The sequence below is a fragment of the Molothrus ater genome, chromosome 1, assembly GCF_012460135.2.
Source record: "Molothrus ater isolate BHLD 08-10-18 breed brown headed cowbird chromosome 1, BPBGC_Mater_1.1, whole genome shotgun sequence".
NCBI lineage: Eukaryota > Metazoa > Chordata > Aves > Passeriformes > Icteridae > Molothrus > Molothrus ater.
This window is the reverse complement of record NC_050478.2, coordinates 49,721,252-49,745,649: the sequence shown is the minus strand read 5'-3', so window position 1 is coordinate 49,745,649 and position 24,398 is coordinate 49,721,252. Positions and strand designations below refer to the sequence as shown.

The 24,398-nt window shown below is 39.2% G+C and overlaps 1 protein-coding gene across 26 annotated transcripts in view; it reads right to left on the bottom strand.

Moving 5' to 3' along the window:
• The window catches only part of CLASP2 (cytoplasmic linker associated protein 2), a 145,761-nt gene that overhangs the window by 104,097 nt on the left and 17,266 nt on the right, over window positions 1-24,398 (bottom strand). For 23 of the 26 annotated variants that reach the window (XM_054515117.1, XM_036405153.2, XM_054515121.1 and 20 more), the window contains exons 3-7: window positions 17,262-17,365; window positions 13,855-13,946; window positions 13,456-13,531; window positions 11,878-11,975; window positions 4,903-4,973 (exon numbers count right to left, since the gene is read on the bottom strand). In XM_054515117.1, coding sequence (XP_054371092.1) covers window positions 4,903-4,973; window positions 11,878-11,975; window positions 13,456-13,531; window positions 13,855-13,946; window positions 17,262-17,365 — 441 coding nt within the window. Of the gene's footprint in view, window positions 1-106; window positions 198-4,902; window positions 4,974-11,877; window positions 11,976-13,455; window positions 13,532-13,854; window positions 13,947-14,597; window positions 14,749-17,261; window positions 17,366-24,398 lie in introns of those variants that run through there. The other 3 variants (XM_054515168.1, XM_054515156.1, XM_054515159.1) reach the window with 3 other exon arrangements.

The window sequence follows — 24,398 nt, the reverse complement described above, 5'->3', positions numbered from 1 at the left end:
AGCCCGCGATACCAACCTGCCATACCGAGCTCCCCGGCCCGCCCGGGCTGCCGAGAGCCCCCGCAGCCCCGCGCCGCTCCCCAAGGGCACGGCGCTCCCCACTCACCGTCCCCCACAGCCATCATGCCCGCCGGTGCCGCGGGAGGGCGGGCGCGGCGGGTCCCGGCCGGATTCCTGCCGGCTCCCTGCCGCTGCAGCCGCCGCCTCGCTTCAAAATAGCAGTCCCGCCTTGCGAGGCAGCCTCCGCGCCGGCCCGGCCCCGGCCCGGCCCCCCGGGCGCTCCGCCCCCGCCGTCACGGCCCGCCGCGTCCCCCCGCCGCCGGGGACAGCCCACAGCCCCGGGGACAGCCCACAGCCCCGGGGGAAGCTCTGCCCCCCACCGCCACCACGGAACGTGAAACCAGAGGAGAAGAAGGAGCCTCGGTAAAGAACGAGCGCTCTGCGGAACAGAGATCAACCAAAACGTAACGTAACACGAAATGAAACAAAGCAATAAAGACACAGGAAGTAGGAAAGGGCTCCGTGAAGAAAGCTGCTGCCTCTTTTTTGAGTTTTCGGAAGACTTCTTTGGAACTCCCCGCACCTTTGAAAGAGAAACTCCTTCCAAAGCATGTGTGCAACACACGCTGGGGAGCATCAGTGACAGCCTGCCCAGACCTGAGCTGCTGATCAGAGTTTGTACCTGAATGTACCTTTTGGGTGACATGCTGAGAGTAGACAGAGCAATCCAACAGAGTGATCAAAAAAAAAGAGTAGCAAGTAAGTAGTACCAATTTACTTAGTCTTGCCAAAAGAAAAGTTTAAAACTCAGGCAGACAGCAGCATATGCTGTTGCACAGAGCATGAGAACCACGCATTTGCAAGGAGCCAGACACAGTTCCCTGTAGTGACAATCCAAAAACTCAGTCAAATTCCTTAAAAACCAGTGGAAGTATCGGCCTGATGAGGCCCTTTTCCTCCACATGGGCTTGAACTGACCAGTACACTTCACTGGTCAGTAAATTTTCCTGTTTAAAATGATAAGCCATCAGGAAAGAGCAGCTGAAATGGAAACTGATGTGGTTACATTTTGACCACTTGCAATGAGCACACCAAAGGAATACACGCAGCTCAAAACCTCTATAAAATAATCACGGCAGCTATCACCAGTATTCCCAAACGATATATATTCATGTTGTGCTGCACTGGTGAGCTCTATTAAGAGTATGTCGTCACTGTCTCCATAGTAACGATATTTCCAAATAGAAAACAGCAAATGGAAATAAAAAACAATAGTGTAATGTGGAAAAACAGATACACACTAGTGCTATGGATTTTTATTTGCCCCTTTTTTTTTTCCAGAAGAACACGTATTTCAGCTGTATCTTTATCACCCATAACACAGCTCCCCTACACCATGATACTAACATCACACATCCTACCTGTCATATTTTGTGTTTGTAAAGCCAGTCCTTTGAGCCATTAAATATTAAAATGGAAAAAGTGCATGGGTTGAACAGAGATGTATGATTTATCTTCAGCCCAATCATTCTGCTGAGTGCAGCAGGGAGCTCAGTATTAATAGTTTCCCTACTTTTGTTTTAATTCCCTGTCTCAATAATGACACTACTATCCAATAGAGGAGTCTGCTTGAATTCTCTTAAAGAAAACAGTATTTACAAATCTCAGGCAGCAGAAACAAGTGCTTTTGTAGTGCTGAGATTGGCTGCCAGTTCTGTTTCCATAGAAATGAACATTCACTTGCTGAAAAGTGGGGGGGGGGGCTTTAAATCTTCTCCAGTTTGGAAGGCTACATATAGTTCTTGTACAGTGAAAGGGCAAAACTAGCAACACGTGTAAGATATTGCTTAACAGGCAAACATCCTGATATGATTCTTTTAATATGCAACATTATGAATGTAAATAAATCCCAAGGTTTGCCTAGCAGCTCATTCATTCATTCATTCACGTAATTCATATTAAATAAATGATCTCTGATTTTACTATACACATCTTAGAGTAAAAAATAAAAAATCAATGGTCAGCTGGAGAGGCAAGCTAGCAGTGGGATATTATTTAAGGGTGTATGCCACTCTCATCAAGCAAAAGCACTAAGATTCCTACCCAGTTCCCTTGTTAGACATGGCACCTCCTCCTCATGTGTTGGCTTTTGAAACTCCTTTTTACATCCCACCCCAATTGTTCCATCCATAAGTGGTTGAATGTGCCTTCCACCTACCTTGTCTACCCTTGAAGAGGATCTCTCAGTCCCTAACAGAAACTCATTCTCCCCCACTCTTTACCATTCCATCAGAGACCAGATTCAATAAAGGAAAGAGGCAACATAAGACTGAAGGGACTCTTCTCACTAGATCCCCTCCAGCACACTGAAAAAGTAAGATATTACATCTACCAGTGTGCTAAGATGGCAGGAAGGAGACTTTTTCCTGTCCTACCTGTATTTCTCCCACATACCTAAGCATACCAACATGATGTCTTTTAAAACTCTCAAGTATTAGATCAGTATTTTTTAAAATATATATTTGTTTTGACTATTAATAAAGTATGGAAAACATTTTTGTAATCAGGTTGTTCAAAACTGCAAGCTTAGACTCTTTATTCCTTTTTTTCTTCCTACGTACATGCTGGATAAAAAGACTGAGCAACTGACGTTAGTATTATTTGATGAGAGAATCCTAAGTCACATTTCTGCATTCTCAGAAACTAGGTCAACACACCAAATATTCACTACCACAGCAGTGCAACTCAGGGCTATGAAGAAGATGACATCTTCTGAGGTTGTATTAACAACTTTGTCCCTATCCATCACACACTGAACAGGACCCCCATCAGTACAGTCACCCTACTTGGGACAGTAACTCCACCTGGCAAAAAAGCCATTCCATTTGCTGTCCTTTGGTGTTAGGAAGGCCCATTAAACTATGAAGTTTAATGATATTAAAGCCAGTTGAAGTGGTTTAGTGTTTTCCACCCTGCCTCTGTCTCCCCCCATTTGGGAAACACAACCCTATTCACCCCCTACCATCCCAAACCCTACTACAAAATATACAAAGCACAAAAAAAAAAAAAAATCCTCAACACTGTAACAGATGTATTTAGTCACTAAAATTTGGCCTTTATCCAGAGATGTTTGATAAAGCCCCTGAAAGAAAAGTTGGAACCAAGGCCACAGGAATTCAACAGTAACTTTAAATCTACACGTGCAAGCAGTAAATACATATTGTCCTTCAGAGAATAATGAAGCACAAAGCCAAGATAAAGCACTAACAGTGGAAGAATACCTTTCAATAACATTGAAAAACTGCCTAGATGGAAGCAACAGATGAACTAGGTTCAAGCAAAAACACTGAAACCAATGTATTAAGAGGGATTCTGTCATTTATGGTACCAAAACAGGATCACAGTAACTTTTGCATAGAAATTGCTACCCACAAGACAAATACATGGTTTATACTGTCATAGATCAGCATCAATATCTGTGTTTTGCACATGAGATAAAAATAGCTTCAAAATAAACTTTCTCAACTCTCTTAAATGGAGACAAAAAGGACAGAAGTACTGTGCTAACTACTCCAGCAATATGGTATATATATTTTTATATATTTAAATAATTTCAATGCTTATATTCCCCTTTGACTTTCTCTGTTCTCCTGAGAACTACTGACAGAAAAAATACACATGTAAAATGCATCTCTGAATCTCTCAAACCTATGAAACCTACGCAGCTGTATTAATATGCAAAAGGTAATGGTTCACCCTTTCATAATGAGTAAGTTTACAATATAACAGAACATAAACATTTACATTTTTATGTAAACATTCTTACCAAAATTAGAATGCTGTGCGTTTTTTAAAAAAATATAAATTTTTACAAATCAATTTTTAAGTGTTCAAGAATAGCAATGCTTTATTTCAAAGCAAAATGCAGCATGAAAACTCTTGCTATGTCAAGGAACAGGTTACAAAACCACTTTCCTTTGAACCTACAGTCACTTCTGTTTTCACACTAACAAGAAAAGGGTGAGAAAATTTAAAATTAAAAAGGTATATTTGAGTACATTAAGGAATTATATACATTCCTCAATGTACCTCAACTCTTGAACAATTACACTTTTTAGATACAGCAGACCATAATCAACATAGTTACTTCCAAAGACAATATGAGGAAACTTCCTAATAAAACAAGATCTATTGATTCCTTGCAGAAGACAATGAGGCTTCCAAAACTGATTGTGCTAACGCCACTGCCAAGGCACCTCCTTTGTTTTGCTGTTATGTAACACTTTTTCATAATTTACAGTTTTAAATTAAATTTTCATACTAAAAAATACGGTAGCAATAAAGCAGTAAGAAGCAACAGGGATTTTCTGTATAACTGGTTGTCTTTTCCTGAAATACACCAAAATAAGGAGCTCAAGCTCAATGAAGTTTTAACTTCAACAATTAAGTTGTCTTTGAATGCTGCAGTCTCCTATTTCTGTAATTTAAAACTCTCTATATTATGATCATGATACATAATTTTAACAGAGAAAGTATCAAACACACCCATCACTAAAGTACATTTTTCTCTTAGAAACATACTAAGGATAAAGGTTCATCTGATCTTTTTTCCCATACATGAACACTTTGCAGCATTCTTCTATCCTCTACTGAGCACATCTGTAACTCGTTAAATATTCACTGCTTGTTTCCATGCAGTTTCAACACCTTTTCCAATTGTATTCTGACCACAATCCTCCAAATAGTTCCAGTAAAGTGTACAAGCTTGTTTCACCAAGTGTCTCATTTTCTTAGCATTTACATGTTGCTATTCATCCAGTTCACACTGATAATGCTAGTATTTAAAAACTTATCTTGCATTAATCTAAAGCTGATTATAAATATATGATCTTTCATACTCACCACTGACGTTACTTAAAATCATATTGTCAGAGTTTCTTATTTCATCAAATTTTGCAAAGATTGTTTGCAACCTATAAAGAACAAAAACAACAAAGGATTTTTACATCTCTGAAATCCCACCGGCTACTGGTAAAAACAGAAATTAGTTTATTAGCATATATAAAGCAGCAATGCAAAATATACAAGGGATTAAGTATATGAAGAAACAATTCCTAAAGGATTCCTCTTTAGCTGAGCATCTTCACAGAAATGCATAGAAAACAAAGCAAACTTAGCAAAGAACAAAAATTGAGTATTGTTATGAGCATGATTAAAAATAACCTATATTTCAGGTTCAGTAATAGCACATATTGGGTATATATAGTCTACATATATATTTATTCATACTCAACAATAAAAGGTTACAATTTGAACTATGGAATGTTCACTTAGAAGAAAAAGAGTTGCTATTTAATTTGTTCTAAGACTATTAATACTTTTGTTCAAAGTTTTTGTTCCACAAAATTTCCTCAGTTTGGTTATGAAAAGAGCTCTGTGCTAGTTAGCACTTCCACAGGGAAAAAAATGCCAAACAACAAGACTTTCTTCTAAACTTAAGATACCCTAAACACTTAGATGAGTCCAACCCACACACCACTGATTTTAACTGCCAGAACAGAGAATACACTGCAAATGCTTTGCTACATGGAAACAGCAAACAGACCAACAAAACTCAGAATAAACCAAACCAAAAAACTCCACAATCCTACATTTGCAATTTAGTCCCACAGGGCAAAAATGGTGTTCAATCAAGAAAGTTGGCAAAACACTTCAACAGCCCTTTCTCATCACTTCTGCAGAAAACTCAATAAAAGCAGTGGAAGTATCTCCCAGAAAAATGTGACCCACACATTAACAACAGATTTGTACTGACACTGTTCAGCTGCAAACAATTGAGAATATTTTCTTGTATTTCTCCAAAGACTTCTCTGAATTTTAGACTACTTGGAATATGGTAATATGTAACATGCACAAGGGATTTTTAGCTCCAGGACTATCAGGAGTGAATCCTGATTTTAAATTAACAAAGTTATGAACTAAAAATCACATGACAGTCTGCAGGTCTCCAAACAGGTACAGTTCAGCTACATCAGAAGAACCAGAGACTATACTACCTGATTCAAAATTTGCACTGATAGGCTGTCTTTACAATTCACAATCATAACTGTTTTATGACAAAACAAGAAAAATGGGTAAGAACTACACCTGGGTATGAAAATTCTCACAAGGAGAAAAGTCAAGGACACACAAAGATTTCACTCCAGCATTTAATTATGCACACACCACTTTTATGCAATGATCCATGCAGAGAGGCAGTGCCCTTAGTCTACATTCTCTGAGACATGCATATCCCTTTCACTCACTGGGACCTCATTTATCTAATAAACCTCATTTACCTAATAATGAAGAATGTGATAAAAAAATGAAATGCAGACAGACAATAGCATAAAAAATTTGAGCCTTCCGCCGCACCTTTCCAACAATTTAGGACTCTCACAATGCATTATTTTTATTTATTTAAGTCAATAACCCCTAACACAAACCAGCAGTTATTCTACCATCTCAACTTATCTCAAAACTAGATGTAGCTCAGTAGTAGTTTGCCTAATCTTTCCCTAGAACACTCACCAGCTTGTGTCTGGAACCTATTATCCCCTCTTTTGCACCACCATTGCATTTCCAACCAGTGCTGCCACAGCAAAATGTCTGAAACGGCAGCAATTCACAAATGTCACTGCTTTACTATTAGAGCTCAAGTTCTGAAAAGACCAGTTTTGCAAACCAAAGGCAGTATATACTGAAATGGGGTTTTCTGCACTTCGACTTGAAAAAGTAAACCTTTTGAAATGAAATGTTTTTGGGGTACTGGAATTTACTAATGACACATGAAATCCCATTAACATGCTATGTGCTTTCAACCGTACCAAGCGAGGAGTTCACACGAGAATCAATATCTATAACAATGCATTAGGCCATCTTGCTTTCATAACAAGAAGTTAATGTGTTTGCCTCATATGTGTGTTTATCAGAGATTGTTGTGAGTTCCCCTCATCAGTGCTGGATTCCACAGCAAACGCTGCATTAGCAGTTCACCTAGTTAATGAGGAAGACTTAAGAGTTTATCTGAAAGGATAAAACTGTCATCCCAAGAGAAACTAAATATGACTAGAGAGATTAACAGATTTGCCTTAAAATTTCACTTTGATTTTTACATCCTGTAAAGCTGATGTTATCCACTTGGCACAAATATTTTAGAGAATTCAAAAGAAAAAAAAATATTTCCTGCTCTTTTGAACTTTGTTTTCAAAAATGCTTTCCTGAGTATTTTAAACAGAAGCTAAAAGCAAAATGCTTCCTTGTAAATATGTTACAACAATATACATGTTGCCTCTCTCTCTGGGCAGGCAAAATATTTGATAAACTATAAACAATTTAAAAAAATGTGTTTGTCAGCAGTGGATGCTACATTGTCAGTATTGCAGGCTGGAGAACAACACACAGTACTGCCACTCCTCACACTTTCAAAGCATGTCGTTATGACCAGAGACACACTCTGCAGTATTTGTCATAATTGCAACAACAACAGAAGAGCCAATTATAACACAGCTGTCAACATGGTAAAGCACTACTGTAGAACCAACCCTCTCTTTAGAAGGGCTTACAGGATCTGTAACTACTACTTTGCAAAGTCTCTCACAACAAGTTTCTCCCTCCCTCTCCTCCCAACCTGCTCTTACTACTTTCCTCTCTCATTTCTTCACATGGTGACAAGCAGCAAGGCAGTATGGGCTAGAGTCTCTAAAATGATTGCAACCACCATCAATTTAAGAATGTTTACAGGAGGTTCAGCTCCTGGCAAACGAGAGCCTGCCAAGAGGAGTCCAAGAAATTCTACAGAGCTGGATGAAGACCAGTTTTACTGGCAATAAGGAATATTCTTTGAGAAAGGAAGCATTATTACTCCTTCATCTCATATCTTCAAGCCCAACTCTGGATGTGGCAATCATAATCAACCACTGAAGTCACCACATGTCACTGGTGGACAGAAATACTATCTCCTTTTCCCAGATAGCCATAGACAGGTCTTCCTCAACTTCTCATATAGATGGGAAAATTCCCATTGACAAAAACCACATTTGGGACAGTAGGTAGTTCTGGATGGGCTGTCAGTGAATGAATGAATGAATGCATGAAGTTTTAGCACTTTAAATGGGAGCTCCTGGCAACCTGCCAAACCCTCTCCTCCAGCAGGCAACAGGTCTCAATCAAAATATGAACATACTGGGGTGAGGATGGGCAACAGGAGGAATACACACGTACCCTTGCTAGGACACAGCTTGAGCTGACATGCACACACATGGAAACATGGATGCTTCCACAGAATGTGCACAACATTTCACACTGAAAAGCTGTTTTTCATGACCATGCTTGCTGCAGTTCAACTGTTCATATGATGGGCAGAGGGGGTAACTAACAGTGTGGACCTTTTGGTGAAGAGGCAAAAGAGCACCACTCCCCTATCAACAGCAGAAGGATAAAGAAGAACGGATGGTGAACTAGTCTGTTGTTTATGTCCAAACTGAGTCTAAAGCAGGAAATAGCCCATATGAAACTTTGCAGTTGTTTTTCCATATTTCCCCCTTCCAAGGAAAAAAAAAAATAAGATCTTGAAGACATGTGTCCACATCTGGACACACAGATGGACCTCATCTACAACTTGAACTAGACAGATAAGTAGAATGTGCATACCACATAAAATGTGGTAGAAAGAAACGCATACTGCAATATGCTTCAACATTTTAGGAAATGAAGTTTGGCCCTAGACATGGGAACTAAACAAATGACCGGTTTTTTGCATTTCTGTTTCTCAAGCAACAGTGGGGAAATTTGTCAGATGAATTCCTCAATGATAAAAGCTTTTAACACTCAGACTAAGTAACTGCTATCCAGAGCCACATATACTATTTCCATTCAGGGAAGATCAGCCACACAGATTCCATACTGTAAAACATTCAGTTTGGCCCATAGAGAACAAAACCTCTTCAGTATTTTTGGCTCACTGAGCAGTAAATATAACATCCATTTTCAGTATTCACAAATATATTAGCACTACTGCTTTCAGGTCTGACACCAAAGACTGTCAAACCTCTCTGGCAGCAATTATACCAAAAGGGAAAACAACATCCAAATTTCCAACCACTGACTTTACAGTGATTTTTCTGGAAAAAGAAAGTGCTTCAAGCAAAAATCATAATAATAATGTGAGATTTCTAAGTTAAAAAGTAACAAATAGAAAGAGGAATTCACTGATTTTATTTATAAACAAACTCACCAATTAATCTCAGTAAAGAAGAGAAATGCACTGAAGAAAAATAAATAATAAATAAGTAGAATTGAACTACAAAAGTAAGATCCCATATTTTATTCATTACTTAGATTCTGACAGGTCCAGTAAAGCCCTGCAGAAAATCCAGTATTCTCCACAAAGGCAAACCCTACCAGGTGCAGATTAGAAAACCTTTTAAGCCTACTATTATTAAAGTACTGACTGCATTTGGCTTTATACAGACACAACATGTATATACCATTTGCATATTTAAGGAAGTTGAACAGTTTCTCAAAACAATGCTTGATTAACTTTCCTGCCTTCCTTTCAGCAGACAGGAGCTCTTATTTTCCAGTGCTCTAGGATGGAGTGCATTCAAGCAGCAACACACAGCTCTGTAATGTGTAATTTGTTATGCAAACAAAACAAGCCTACATTCTATTGATTCATGTGTGCACCAAACACTAAAGTAATAGATTTTTCTGCTAATATTTATGTTTACATGTATCTTTTAATGCACTGACTTACAGCAAAGGAGCTGCAATGCAGTTCTTTAAGGCTGAACTCAACAACTGAAAGCAGCCGTGTCTGAACTACAGATTATCTGTAATACTTAAAACCCTTAAAACCAACCCAGACACACACATATGAACACAATTTCCCCTCAAAATAATGATGATACTCTACATCAAAGGCGTTTTTTTTCCCGTATGCAGATCATAGCTCCTGCATAACCACCTGAAAATTTTACTGTATCTAAGCAAAGGGAAAACCTCTGACAGGCACAGGGGAAGAAACGTCTTAAATGAGGTCTGCCTCTGAAGGAACAACAGTCTGAGCTACCACAGAGCTAATCTGTCTTTCCTGAGCTTTGTCAAACGCCTTCTTAGTTGTGTGAAGGACTAAGACAGGACTACAGGAACTCTGCTTTCTGTCAGGGATGGATGGGACAGAGAGTAGCAGTCTCACGTTTAACTCAAGCAAAATATAACTCCCCCCTTTATCCCAACCTGAAACCTACTGCAGAGGACACAGCACTGACACTCTCAGCTTGTGTACTATTTAACACTAGTCCTGACTGTCAGGTTGGAGATGTAGTGGCAACAACCCATTTAACATGCACCAAGTGGAGTCTTCCTTCTTTACGTAAATGCAAATTATACAACCATGCTTGCTTTCAGATCAGGGGGAATTTTGTATTCAGCTGATTCAGACAGTAGAAACAACAACTTGGCACCTACTGCAACTAAATTAGAAGCTGTTGATTGTCCTGAGGATACAAAGCACCTATGGTGTTTAATCCTATTTGGATCCCAAGATGTACTCAGCTTGTATCACATGGAATTGTAAATGGTGAGGAACTTAAACTTACAGTCAGACCCAATGTTCATTGCAAAAAGGTTGTGAATTCTGCACTCTTTAATTCTCTGTTCCAAAATATGTCCAAGGCCCAATCTTAATGCAAGAAAGCAAGAAAGATCTTCTTGGATATGTTCCACTGATTTGCTAGGAAACTTAATTTTTTGAATTTTAGTAATAATATGGCCTAACTTCTGTGGTAACCATATAATCCATTACTAGTCTAAAAACAAGACTATCATTAAATAGAAGAGAATGTGTGCAACTTCTCATTCTCACAGGCAGGGTAAACTTGTCTCTCAACAGGCTGAACTCTACCTGGAATGAGAAACAATAAATTCAACATCCTTCTTCCATGGCACTTCTTCTTTCATAGAACTGTAGAATGGTTTTGGATCATCCAGTTCCAACCCCTCTGTCATGGGCTGGGATAACCTTTCATTAGACAAGGCTACTCAAAGCCCCATCCAACCTCACCTTGAACACTGCCAGGGACAGGGCAGTCACAGCTTCTCTGGGCAGCCAGTTCCAGTGTCTCACCATCCTCACAGAAAAGAATTCCTAATTACTAATATCAAACCTAAACCTATCCTCTTCCAGTTTAAAGCCCTTGACGCTGGTCCTATCACATCATTGTAACAAGTCCCTCTCCAGCTCTCCTTACACCCTATTTAGGTATTGGAAATTGCTCTGAAGTCTCCTAAGAGCCTTCTCTTAGGAGAGTTAAGTTTTAGCTCTTAGTTTAGTTTCTTAGATGGGTCTGATAAGGCACTCATCTGATACTCTCTCTGAAACCAAGTAGTAGACATATTCAGCTTTATCAAAAAGAAGTGAGATGGAGGTGATGGTAAAGTGGTATGCTAATATCTAAGGGGTTAACACATTTTAGGAAGTATAAAATGTCTTAACAATGAATTTTAAAGACTTTATGGAATAAACAGTCTTTCTTACAAAGTACAATTTCAAGCTCTGTCTAGCTTTCTTAATTAATCAAAGGTAGAAACAAAACAATGTTTTGTTTCATATAAACTAATATAATAATAATAACAACAATTTTTCTTTCATATAAACTAATCAACACAACACAATCAGGAACTCTAGTAACATCATACTGAAAGGCAAAACTAACTAGAATATAAAATAAAAACTACAGTAATTTTAACACAGAGTTTTTAGTGAGTTTAAAGTTCAGATAAAAAACAGTAAAACATAAATGGCTCAGAATTACAAAATCAGAACAGCTAGCTCACCTTCCAGGAGGAATTCCTCTTTTTGTAAGATCTATTCGTACTTTCTCTCCCACATGTCTATAAACCTCTACAATGGCTAGTATGGCAGCATCTCTCACCTGTGAACAGTTTAAATTGTTAATTTCAGGGTTATAGAAACCAAAACAACATTTGCTGACAGGCCACTCATCTTACAGTTTCTATGGCCCTGTATGCCAATTCAGTTGAAACAGTAAGGGTGAAAAGGAAAGGAAATACAACTGTTATATGAAGATGGCATTTGTTCCAAGTTAGAGAGCATGTCCAGATGGTAAAAAATCCTAGAAATAACAGCTTTAGAAGGAATTTCTGGATCTGACATAAGAATAGCATTTGTGGAAAAAATGTGCTTTATCTAGAACTCGCTCACAGCAGGCAATACTTTCAAAACTTAGCTCCTGCACTCAGTCTTGACATTTCATCTTGCTTTCATCTGTTTTGACACACAGCAAGGTCCTTCTGGAAGACTAAGACTGCCCACAAGAGTGGACCAAAGTGATCAGCATTTTCTTTATTTATTTCAACTGGAATCAGGTGGCATGACATCAGCACAAGAAAGGGAATAGGGCAGGAGAGTGGAAGGGGAAAGAACAGGGGAAAGAAAGGAGATAGAGCGCCTCTTCAAAAAATTTAAACCATGGTCATCACAATAAAAACTGCCAAAAATGCATTTTAGTAAATGCCATTATTCACTATAAAGAATGTCTGGAATTAATTTAGTATTGTTCTTTGCAGCAGTTCAAACTAAACATACAATTGCTCTAGCAAGATGTGAACTACATCTTTACTAACGATCAGCAAAGAGGACAAATTCTCAACAGAATTTCTCTAGAACAGAACAGTGCTACACAGCACAGGGGAGATAAGAACTTTGCTGCATTCAGAAATTAAGTATAAAGACCAATCCTGTTTAAAAGTCCATCTCCTACCAATGTTATCCTCTCTCTTACTATATTCATAGTCTTTTCCCTCAAACACAACTTCAGATAAACAAGATATTTTAACTGTTTCCACCGGAAGATTTTCTGAAGTTCAGACGTCACCATTATGAACTACTTCCTGATTTTCACTGCAGATGTTTTTGCTTACTTTAATGATTTTAATGACAGTCCTTGTTCTTAAATGCCATTTGGGTTCCAAACGGAAAATAATTATACATAATGTTAACTTCAGCAAATTCAGCAAACTAGCGCAGGTTTCATATAAGGGCTGCTTCTGGAAGTAATTTTTTGTGTCAATAGCTTACTTTTTTATTTATTTCCTTTCAACATGCTCTGTAAGAAACAATTACTTTCAACAATTACTAGTTTCAACTTCTGAAGACAAAACTAAAGGGACCAGTATATCGTGATATTGCTGCCTTTGCAACTCTACTTTCATCTTCCAGTGAATGGACTGATTAAGAAGAAATTGGGCTTACTTTTTCTCATGGTAGAAAATAATGATCCACTGCACACAAGGACTCTTATCAGCTTTTCTTTGAATACTTATATTTATTTTGCTTTCACTGCTCTGTCAAAGTATAGTCGTTCAAGGCCTAGTAAGTACTGAAATCCTTACCTGACTGTTGGAGTCACCAAATGCTATACACAGATGTGGTACCAACTTGCTGAGGATTAATGGCTGCGCACCGTAACTGAAAAAAAAAAAAAAAAAGAGGAGTGTTTTTTAAGAAAAAAACAGAAAATTATTTTTGCAGAAGTGAACTTTTGGCTTAGATTTCATAGAATACAAACTGACATCAATCAAGCTCTGTCCCTCTCTTACTAGTTCTTTATCTACTTTTAAATAAGGTAAAATTTCTGTAGCTTTAGTCTTTCTTTCAGAAAGCCCACTACTTGTTTGATTTTTCCCATATATTAATTTAATTGAAGCAGACTCCCTAAAGGATTACTTTCAGAGAAAAATGACATTCAGAAGGATAGAACCATTACATCTCCATAGAAACAAAAAGCTTACATGTTTAAGGTAGCAACAAGACACAAACACACTCCTTCTCGGGATCGGTAATTCTTGTGTTTAAAACCAACAGCAAGGCGTTCCCAAATGTACTATAAAAGCAGAAATAATGGTCTTTAATTACCAGGAGCACAATACAACATAATTCTATTCCATATAATTACATTCATAATAGTTGCAAAAAAAAATAACAGGCAGGTCAACTGGAAAAGTGATAAAATTAACTTATGAAATGCACAATATGGAACACAACACAGATTAATTCTACACCAAAACCAATTCCTAAAAAAAAAAGTCCTTCAGCAATCTAGCTGAGTATTTTCCTTGTTTAACAAACAGCTCTTAAAACATACAGAATTGTTACAGTTAATGCACACAAAACAAACATTAACATTACAAACTACTGACTCAAGCAGAAGTTACTATATTCTTTTTGCTTCATATTCTGTTTCCCTGCCAAAATTTCCTCACATCCATTTTAGGTTGTCCTTATCCCTCCTCTTGCTGTCCCACTTCTCCCTTACTTTTGCTTTAGATCTATTTCTTCATTTTTTGATTATTTTCTTGCCTCCTCGTTCTAATTCCTGTGCTTCCATTTTTGCTCTGCTTTCGGTTCTCCTCTCCGTGCTGGTGCCGCTTCCTGTGGTACGATCCCCGGGCTCGCTGAACCCTCGCTCACCTCCTTGCGCACTCGTTTTCCTCTGCCCGCCCTGGCTCTCTGCCTGCTGCCTTTATCCCCTTACCTTTCCATCTCCTTGCCGTGCTCTAGCTGTGTATCAGGGTGTTGGAAGCACAAAGGTGGAGCAGAGGAGCTGGGGGATTCTCCCTGGGAGCAGATGCACAGGCTCAGCCTGCAGCTCGCCCCAGCTGCAGCGCTGCCATTGCAGCCCGGCCAGCATCCGGGCAGCGTTGCCTAGCGATGGATGGCTGCACACTGCCAGGAGCTGCACACTTTGCAGCCCAGGCACCTCCCTCCCGCCAACTGCACCCCGGAGTGCTGCAACTGCAACCTATAATGACACCACACAAAGCTGCTAAAATGTATTACATACTAATTATTGCAATCGGCTTTCTGGAAAAAAAAAAAAATAAAGCCTTCCCAAACAGCTGTTGATCAACAGAAACAGAGCATAAGAGCAGGGAATATGCACCCTCCTTATTAATGAGGTAGCACGCAGCAGAGCAGACATAAAATTTTCCAATTAGTGCCCTGCTTGATAATTTTGTCCCATCTGTGGTTTTTTGTTTGTTTGTTTTATACTTCATTGCATTTAGAGAAAACAAACCTTAGATGAGCAGGATATGGCTTGCCAAAACTGCATAGCTTAAAAACAAAGAACAGGATTTTATGGAAGAAAACATCCTTCCAATTAACCCACTGTCACGGACAAACGTGGGAAAAAGGAAATCTCATTGCTGGATGTATAAAAATACAGGTAGAGAGGGAACTTCAGACTACTGAAATAAAGCAGACAAAAGAGAAATTTTGTCTTTCACTGAATTATTCCTTAAGAACTAAATTTTTTTAAGCACAGAAATTCAAATGGCTGCTTAGAAATTTTAACTCTTGCAAGTTCCTAGCAAGAGTTGATGTAAACCTCTCTTTGCCCCTTTCATGCACATTTATACCACCTATATTTTTATGCCTTCCTGCACATAAACAGCTACATCTAGTTCTTGCTCATAAACTAAATAAAAAACCCCCAAACATCTAAAACAAGTAAAGGGATTTAACGACAGGACAAATTAAATATTATTCAACAACATTCTAGAAGAGGCAAGTTGACTAGAAAGACATTTACAGGACTTATCTTCAAACAATTATTCCATTCAGCTCTTCTAAAGGGATACTTCACTACAGCAGAGAGCCTAAAGCTCTGTATTTCAGTGTTGGAGGCACAGGAAAGACTCTGCTGTTTTGGTCCCTGCTGCGAGGATGATTGATGCTTTTCATCCAAAGTTGTAATGACCCATAAGCTCTCCTGAGAGCAGACAACCACAGTGAGGCTTCTCCCACCCTGGGGGAGCTACCAGGAGAGCCAGACCTTGTCTTAAACACACATGCTCTTCCTTGGACCCTACAAACCTCATATGCTTTCTGACACAGAATCATCTTCACAGGGGATGGAAACTTCCTTCCATCACCTCTATGTACAGCCTAACAACTCTGCACAAAGATTGAACAACAATGTAAAACTTTCCTGACAAGGGTTTAGCACAAAGCAACTACCATCAACTTCTTTATCAGCAACTCAAGGTATCTCCAAGGTGCTCTGCTGTGCACTTGTCCAAATGCTGTTGCTGTGGAGGTGCTGGTCTGTATGCCAGGTATTTGGGAGGATTTTGGGCACAGTAACATGTCATTTATGAACTACTGGCACTTTGACACAAAAAAATACTGCCAGGTCTTTTGGTCAATGAATATGACTGACACTGCAGCTTGTGAATAGATAAAGGAAGGTCTTTGTGGATGATATTACTAGACCCTAATGCCCAAATCCCAACCAGACCTGTAGCCAAAGGGAGATAAACATGTTCTGTAATAGCCTAGCATGCTACATGTTTTAACTGACAAACAAAGCAACTGACAATAATTTTCTCACTCCAGATAAAGTCCACAACATCTTATTCACTGCATACAAACATTCAAACTTGAATCTTTGAGGAGACAAAGCCAGGAATTAGCACATACAAAAACCGTTTTTTTTCCCTATTGACCACTAGAATTAGAACTGAGAGTTTCCTCAGGAATTAAAAACTCAAATAGTAAGTTCTTACTCACATCCAGGGTCTCACATCACTATTCAAGAATATAATTTTGTTAAACAATCCTCCATTTTTCAGACTTGCAGAGTCAAGATATAAGATTAAGCACTCAGAAGCCACATAATGCTTAGAACTGAAGGTTGAGTTAAGCAACCCTCCTTACAACCAAAAATGACAAGCCAAAGGGCAACTTATCCCCACCTCAGTTTATCCATGGTTCACAGAGCATCATTGTCATACAGCTAGAAGGCCAGATTCTCTTAAGTTAGAACACGTGCACCTTAACTGTAGGACTAGTCCTTCATGTTCAAGTACAAATCTAATTTTAAATAAATTTGGAGCTAATTAAGCTTGTTTATTCCCACTGTCCAAACCCAGAAAATGCTTTAATTAACTAAGCCCTGTCACATGCCATAAAAACATCTACTCAGAATTAAGCTATGATGTGCAAAATATGCAGAATCACATCGTGCCAAGATTTTTATCTTTAGCTGAACAATACATCAGTGTCAATCCATTAAGAGTATCTTTAACATTTACACCATTAACAGTGGCAATAACATTGTGACATGTTCAAAGTTCATACAAAAGTCATAAGCTCACTGGAGGCTTCCATCTGAATCTGCATTAAGCAATCATACCATGGGTGGTGCTGCTTCACTCATCAGTTTCAATATAAGATTCTGTGCTTGCTCTCGAACTTGGTCTTTGGCATCTCCCATACGATCTATCAAAGCCAGGAGAACTACAGAAAGCCAGGGAAAAAAAGAGAAAGTAAAAAAAGATTAAACACCAATGGAGATTTTCTAATGCTTAAAGGTATTTTTTTGAAACAGATCTAATATAGATGTCATTCGAAAATAAAAGATGAGTTTAAGTAGGCCACAATATTTTAAAGCCTCAAGTGCATTTCTCAGTATTTTAGAAGACTAACAACAAATGCCTAAGACTGAAATGGAAGAAAATAGTAACTTTCAACGGGTTAAAAAGAAATCAAGATTCCCATCTTCAAAACTGTGTGAATGACTTGGATTTCATCTTCAAAAGTGTTCCAGTTAGCTTCAGAATGTCTGGCTTCTCTAAAAAATAACGCTAGGCGTGGTGAGTGGCAAACAATTGGAACAGAAGTATACAACTATTTTAAAATCAGTATGACTTTGCTGCTTATTTTAAGAAAATCGAAAGTTCTAAATCCCTTTATTCACACAGTGTATCTTCAGGAAACCCAGCCTTACTTCAGTACAAGCAGTTAAAAATTGCTCTGTTAAAACAAGCATCCTCAAACAATATTTAAGGAAAACTGCATGACAGCTGATGATTTCACACCCTAAAAATAAGTAAAAATCAAAATCAAGGGACTTGCCAATTCTTTTTGTTTGCTTTTCCAGACAGAAGTTTATAATTAGATAAATCAGATAAATTAATGCTATGACATTAGGAAAGATATCCAATGAACAAATAGCCAGCTCTGTGCTGTGCAAGACACGCTGCTGTACTGGTTCCCAATCCTCCATCTGTGACGAACCCTTTGTGAGATTCTTCCCCCCAGTGCTTTCAGTAGCACTTCTTCTAAATGAGGGGTGATGATACCGAGTGTGCTGCTTTCCTTCAGGAAGCACAACTGATGGAGTTGGTGGAATTGCTGGAGATGTCATCCCTCACAGGACAGTGATGTAAGGTACTCCAAGTAAAAAAAAAAAATCTTCACAGCTAAATAACTTTTTGCTACATTTGGTACATCACTGAACACCTGAGAATATTTTGCAGTTACTGCCTGACCTCAACAGACTTGCTAAAGAATTTCTACTCACTAAACAAATAACTGTATTTGGCTATTGTTTGAAAGGCAGATCTGAAGTCATTTTACCAGTACTTAATCATATTATAGTAATAAGCAAACAATAGATTTGCCAGCAAAATAAAGGGAAGAGAGTCATACATTCTGAGGAGGTTCCCAGAGTCCCCTGTTCCTACATCAAAACAGCAGCCACGATTATTTCTGACAAATACACTGCTGAAGTTGGAATTCCCCCCCCCCGCCCCGCGATACCTGAAGGCTTTCTTAGTGTCCTAATCTGAGTATTTAACTCTACTGGTTCTGGATAGTCCACTGACATCTTCAGCCACCATTACCAAGGTTTTGTGCTTTTCATTTATCTTCTCTACCCTTCCTCCTCTGAAGAAATTAGTACAGCTACTTTTGTTTTACAGTTTGCAAAGAAGAGTTTGGGGGTTTTTTGTTTGGGTTGGATTGTCATTGTTTTGATAGTGTGAGACTTTGTCTTTATGGTTTGGGCTTTTAAGGAGTGTTTCTGTTTTGTTTGGTGGTTGGGTTTAGTTTTGGGGTTTTTTCCCATTTTGTGAACAGAGAAAAAGTCGAGACCTTAAGAAGTTATTTTTGGGAGTACACAGCTGACCACTCCCATGAACTTCCAATCACTCATATTACACATCACTGATTACATTTTCCTTGCCAACAGTACTTTCTGTGTCCATTTCCAACACTTCTGAACTGACCCTGTCCCCATTCCTTACAGTACTAGTGATGTCTCTACACTGACCTGACTGCTGGGCAGCTGAGGCAATTCTGGCTTTACAGAGAAGGAAACAAACACAGCCAGTGCCAGTTCTGCAGGAACACGGCTCCTTTGTGACTAATTAGCACTCTGAGTCATTTGATGGAGCTGCAGATACCAGGGCTCTGCTCAAATCACCAAGACAAGCACAGAGAACAGCTAGGAGAAGCTGCTGAACAGAGATGAGGTCACTGAGTTAAACTAAGCCATGACACAGCCCCCAGATTTCAGTGTGTGCAGCTACTGAACACAGCAGCCTTTGCCACTCCTGGAGCTCTGACAGAGGGACAACACGCTGGGGGAGCTTTTAAAGGGCCCCAATGGCTGCAGGCTTGGCTTTTTTCCCCTAAAAGCTCAAGTTTCTGTAAGACCCCTTAAAAGGCATGATACATTCTATTTGCACAAGACAAAAGAAATTACGCTGTTTAATGTTGGCAACCACCAGCTGGTTTCCAGTGTGGCTGTTCATCTTCTCTGTCAGAATAAGCTCCAACAGGAAATCATTGGAAGTTGGGTTTCCTATTGATCAAGTTTCAAAACAGAACATCATTTTGGCTGCTACTTTTCCTTTAAGATATACAAGCTTTCTCACCAGCATTACTGAATTAGTGTCTCTCATTATACTGCAATGCAAATACATGCATTTGGTTTTTCCTGGCATCAGCCTGCAAACTCAACAATCTGAAACAGATGTCAGAATTAAAAGAAGGGTGACAAAGAAGAAGTAGGACCATACATGAAGACTGTATTCAATATGGCAGCCTCCTAACAAATTACTCAATGAGGTGTATAATTTGTCACATGCAGTCTGGACTGAACAATCCTACTGCTTTATATTAACCTTATCCATCTTTTATCTTCTGTTGCCTAGATTCCTAAATTATTTCAAATGGATTTTAGAAAACCTAATAACATAAGACATCTTTCTATTATTTATTTCTGCTGATATGCTGAGAAAAAAACTACAGTAAATTTAGGAGACTGATTCCTTTTGCAGCTGTTGTTTATTTTTTGTGAAGCACTATTTCATTCAACTTGCCTTTTCGCCACATTTTAGCATGTTGTCAAAGTTTCTTACCACTTCCAGCCACTCCTGAGGTTTTCCTGTTAAGATTTCTACATTGCAGAAATCTCATTCTCCCAAGGATTTCCTGCTAAGGTTTCTACATCACAATTTTACAGGTTTTGATTACTGAACAAAACCTAAAAGTGTTAGCAAAAATACTCCATAGCAGACATTAATTCTACCAGATCTACCTCAAACTGACCAGCTATTTCATAGTCATAGAATACTCGGAGTTGGAAGGGATCCATCAGGATCATTGAGTCTGACTCCTGGCCCTGCACAGGACACCCCAAGAGTTGCACCACGAGCCTCAGTTCATTGTCCAAACACTCTGTGGTGGTCACAGCACCAAGCTCTGTCACGCTTGGTGCTGTGACCACTTCCCTGGAGAGCCTGTTCCTCTGGGCAAAGAACCTTTTAATGATAGCCAAATTTAACTGCTCCTAGCTCAATTTCAGGCCATTCCCTCAGGTCCTGTTGCTGTTCAGCACAAAGCAGAGACCAGTGCCCTCCCCTCCTCTTCCCTGACAAGGAAGTTGCAGACTGCCATGAGGTGTCTCCTCAGTCTCCTCCAGGCTGAACAGACCAAGTGACCTCAGTGACTCCTCACACAGCTTCCCCTCCAGACCCTTCACCATCCTTGTTGGCCTCCTTTGGACACTCTCTAATGATTTAATGTCTTTTTTATGTTCTGGTGCCCCAAACTGCACTCAGCACTTGAGGTGAGGCCACTCCAGGGTAGACCAGAGCAGGACAATCATCCCCTTTAACTGGCTGACAATGCTTGTGCATTTACATCTGAGCTGCTATTTATGCCTTTTTCCTTTCTATTATATCCATACCAGAGCTTATTATACCATCAATTTCTTTTTCCATTGCCTTCCTTCTCTTATCTCAGTAAATCTGAATAAATTTTCCTTTATCCAAATTCATCAAATAATTTTATCACCACTAGTTGGGACAGTAGATGCATGAGTAAAGGCCAAAACCAGCCTTCAGAGTCAGAGAGCAGCCTGAGAGATTAAATATTTATTTCCTCTACTAGGATTGAAAATAAGACAAGTAAATTGCAGAAATTGCCTAGAACAATGTATTTTTAAAAACCTGAGCAGTTTAACTATATGACCCCTGCAGCAAAGAATGCCATAGGTAGCACAAACAATTTCCCTCTGTTAAACTTTCATAAGAGTTCCTTCTGGAGCTTTTCAGTTTGTATTGCTGCTTTTTCTTCTCCTCTGACCACTTATAGCTGCTGCTCTTTTTACACCTGTGGTCATTTTAAGTCTCAGGTCTACCTATTTCTATGACTCAACTTCAGATAGTCCATTACTACAGGCTTAAAAAAAAGCATTAAGCAAAAAGGAATCTTTATTGAGGAAATGTTATCAATGCTGGCAAAAATTCTGTTACTAAAAAGAAATGTCTTTGAGGACAGAAAGAGATTAAACCTAGGCAGCAATATCTTCCTCGTTTCCTGAGAAACCTTGCCAGCTCAGGCAGCAGCAGTGAACAGCTGTCATTAAAAAGGAGGGAGGGAAAGAGCTGCCCCTGCAATTAGGGCAGTCTCTGTTCTGGGCAGGATGCACAGGAGAGAAAAGGATCCCACAGAGCCAGCCACAGGGCCAGCCTGACAGATCCATGTGCTCAAGGGGCTACTTCTAAGCAAAGAATCATAAGCAGGCTCTCAGAGAGGGCCTCAGTGCTCCCCTCCTCAACATAAAGTCCTGGCCAGTTTAATCAACAGCAATTTCAGACACTAATGTGCTTCTTGGGGTCTCTCCAGGAGCTAATTAAAAAAAGCATTAGTGGGATTAATGACAAATACTGTTCATCATCAGTAGCAGAGAGGAAGAAACAAAAGCTTTTTTTATATGATCTATCCAAGTGCCTATCAAGGTGTCAGTCTCAGGAACATGAGAATAGTCTTAACGGCCAAAGAGTTTCAAGAGGTGTATTAAACCTGAAAGAAAAGTAGAAGATTGAGAACAAATATTCATGGCATCTTCTGAAATTTTTAAGCTCTAAGCTAGGCTTTTTACATAACTAGAATTAATTAGAATCAAGCTGAAAGCAAAGAAGGCTAGGATTTCTCTACTCTGAGTTAAAAGCACTGCATTTCTAGGTGTCATACACTGAAATGCCCATGGACAGCAAGCAGAAGGTATTTTAAATCACAGCCTACCACTCAGGCATGGATCATTTCAGGTAAAATGAATTCCCACTACTAATAAACTCCAGCACTAGCTAGCCAGGACCAAAAAAAAAACCCCAAAAAAACCAAAACGCCTGCATAGATTTTTACTTTTTTCTTTTTTAACTGAAACCTCAGAGAATCTAAACACAAAGATGAAAAAAGTTATGGCTTTAATCAGTTATGACCTTCAGCTGTGACCATTAACTAAAGAGGAAATAAAAAATTTAAGGATTTTCTGAGGTGTTGTAGGAAGTTAGTATTTTTGTTACATTTAAAAATACAATAGCAGCTATTATGGAGAAAAAAAATACAAATAATGGGCTATCTGCTAAATGCCTTTTCCAAAAAAGAAAAAAAATGAAACAGTCAGCATTTTATTGTTTTCTTTTATTTAAGAAAATCCTACAACAATCCAACACAGCTTTTCCTGAGGTCAGTAAGCTATAAAATGAAAAGGCACTATCAGACCAAACACCTGACTTGCATTTGGATGCAACAAGGCATCCTTGAGACAAGATATCTTTCATATAAATAGAAAAGCCTGCTTTACTTTATCTGAACAACTCAGTTTCTTGAGTTATTTAATTTCCAAGTTTTCTCTAACAGCATAGCTTGGCCATTTTTTAAGCAAAGACACGGAACAGATAATTTTGAAGGTCTCTTCCAACCTAATTATTCCAAGTTTTATGTTTAGTTGTTCTGCAAGCATTTTTAATCTTGAATCCTCAGCAGAACGTGCACTTAAGTCTCAACATTCCAATTAAATTAATAAAAATTAAAAATAAGAATAAAATTAAGTCAGGCACTAACACCTGAAGATCCAGCATTTTTTTGCATGTCATATATCCATGGTAGCTCATCCTAATACAGTTCTTGGTCTTCATGGATTTCATGGATTTTCAAAGCATTTCTCCATACCACATTAAAACCACTTATTAGAGAGTCACAGCTTGAATAAACTGCACACTTGAGTCTTTTCCACCCAAGCATTCAATCATTAAGTAAGAGAAAAAGCAAAAACTTACAATTTGGGTGTCACTTACTAAACACTGATTTCCTCAAACAAGTATTTCCAAATTCTTGGACTAACTGCTTTCAAATCAAATTCACTCAAAAACTTAAGGCATGTTGCAAGCCCTTACAACTGCTTTAAAATACATCAGGTAACACAGAACCATTTAAGTCAGAAAAGCTCTTTTAAGATCATCATAGCCAACCACTAACCCAACACTGTCAAGGCCACCACTAAACCTTGTCCCTCAGTGTCACATGTACAGGAGACTTTCAAATACCTCCAGGGGTGGTGACTCACCCTCTTCCCTGGCCAGTAACAGTGCTTGAAACATTTTTCCTCATATCCTATCTAAATCTCCCCTGGCACAACTTGAGGCGATTTCCTTTTGTCCTATCACTTGTCTCTTGGGTGAAGAGACCCACCTCCGCCTTGCTACAACCTCCTTGCAGGTAGTTACAGAGAGCAATAAGGTCACCCCTGAGCCTCCTTTTCTCCAGGTTACAGAATCCACAGCTGTTCCTCATCAGCCCCTTCCCCAGCTTTGCTGCCCTTCTCTGGACATGCTCCAGCCCCTCAATGTCCTTCTAGCAGTGAGGAGCCCAAAACTGGACACAGGATTCGAGGTGTGGCCTCACCAGTGCCATGTACAGGGCACAATCACTGCTCTGGTCCTGCTGCTCACACTACTCCTGATACAGGCCAGGACACCACTTACCTTCCAGGCCACCTGGGCACATACTGGCTCATGTTCAGCCACTGTCAACCAACACTCCCAGGTGCTCTTCCTGCAGCTCTGCCTCGGGTTGTTGTGACCCAAGTGCAGGACCTGGCATTTGGCCTTGCTGACCCTCAAACCATTGGCCTCAACCTGCTGCTCCAGCCTGTCTGACCCCTCTGCAGAGCCTTCCTACCCTCCTGCAGATCAAC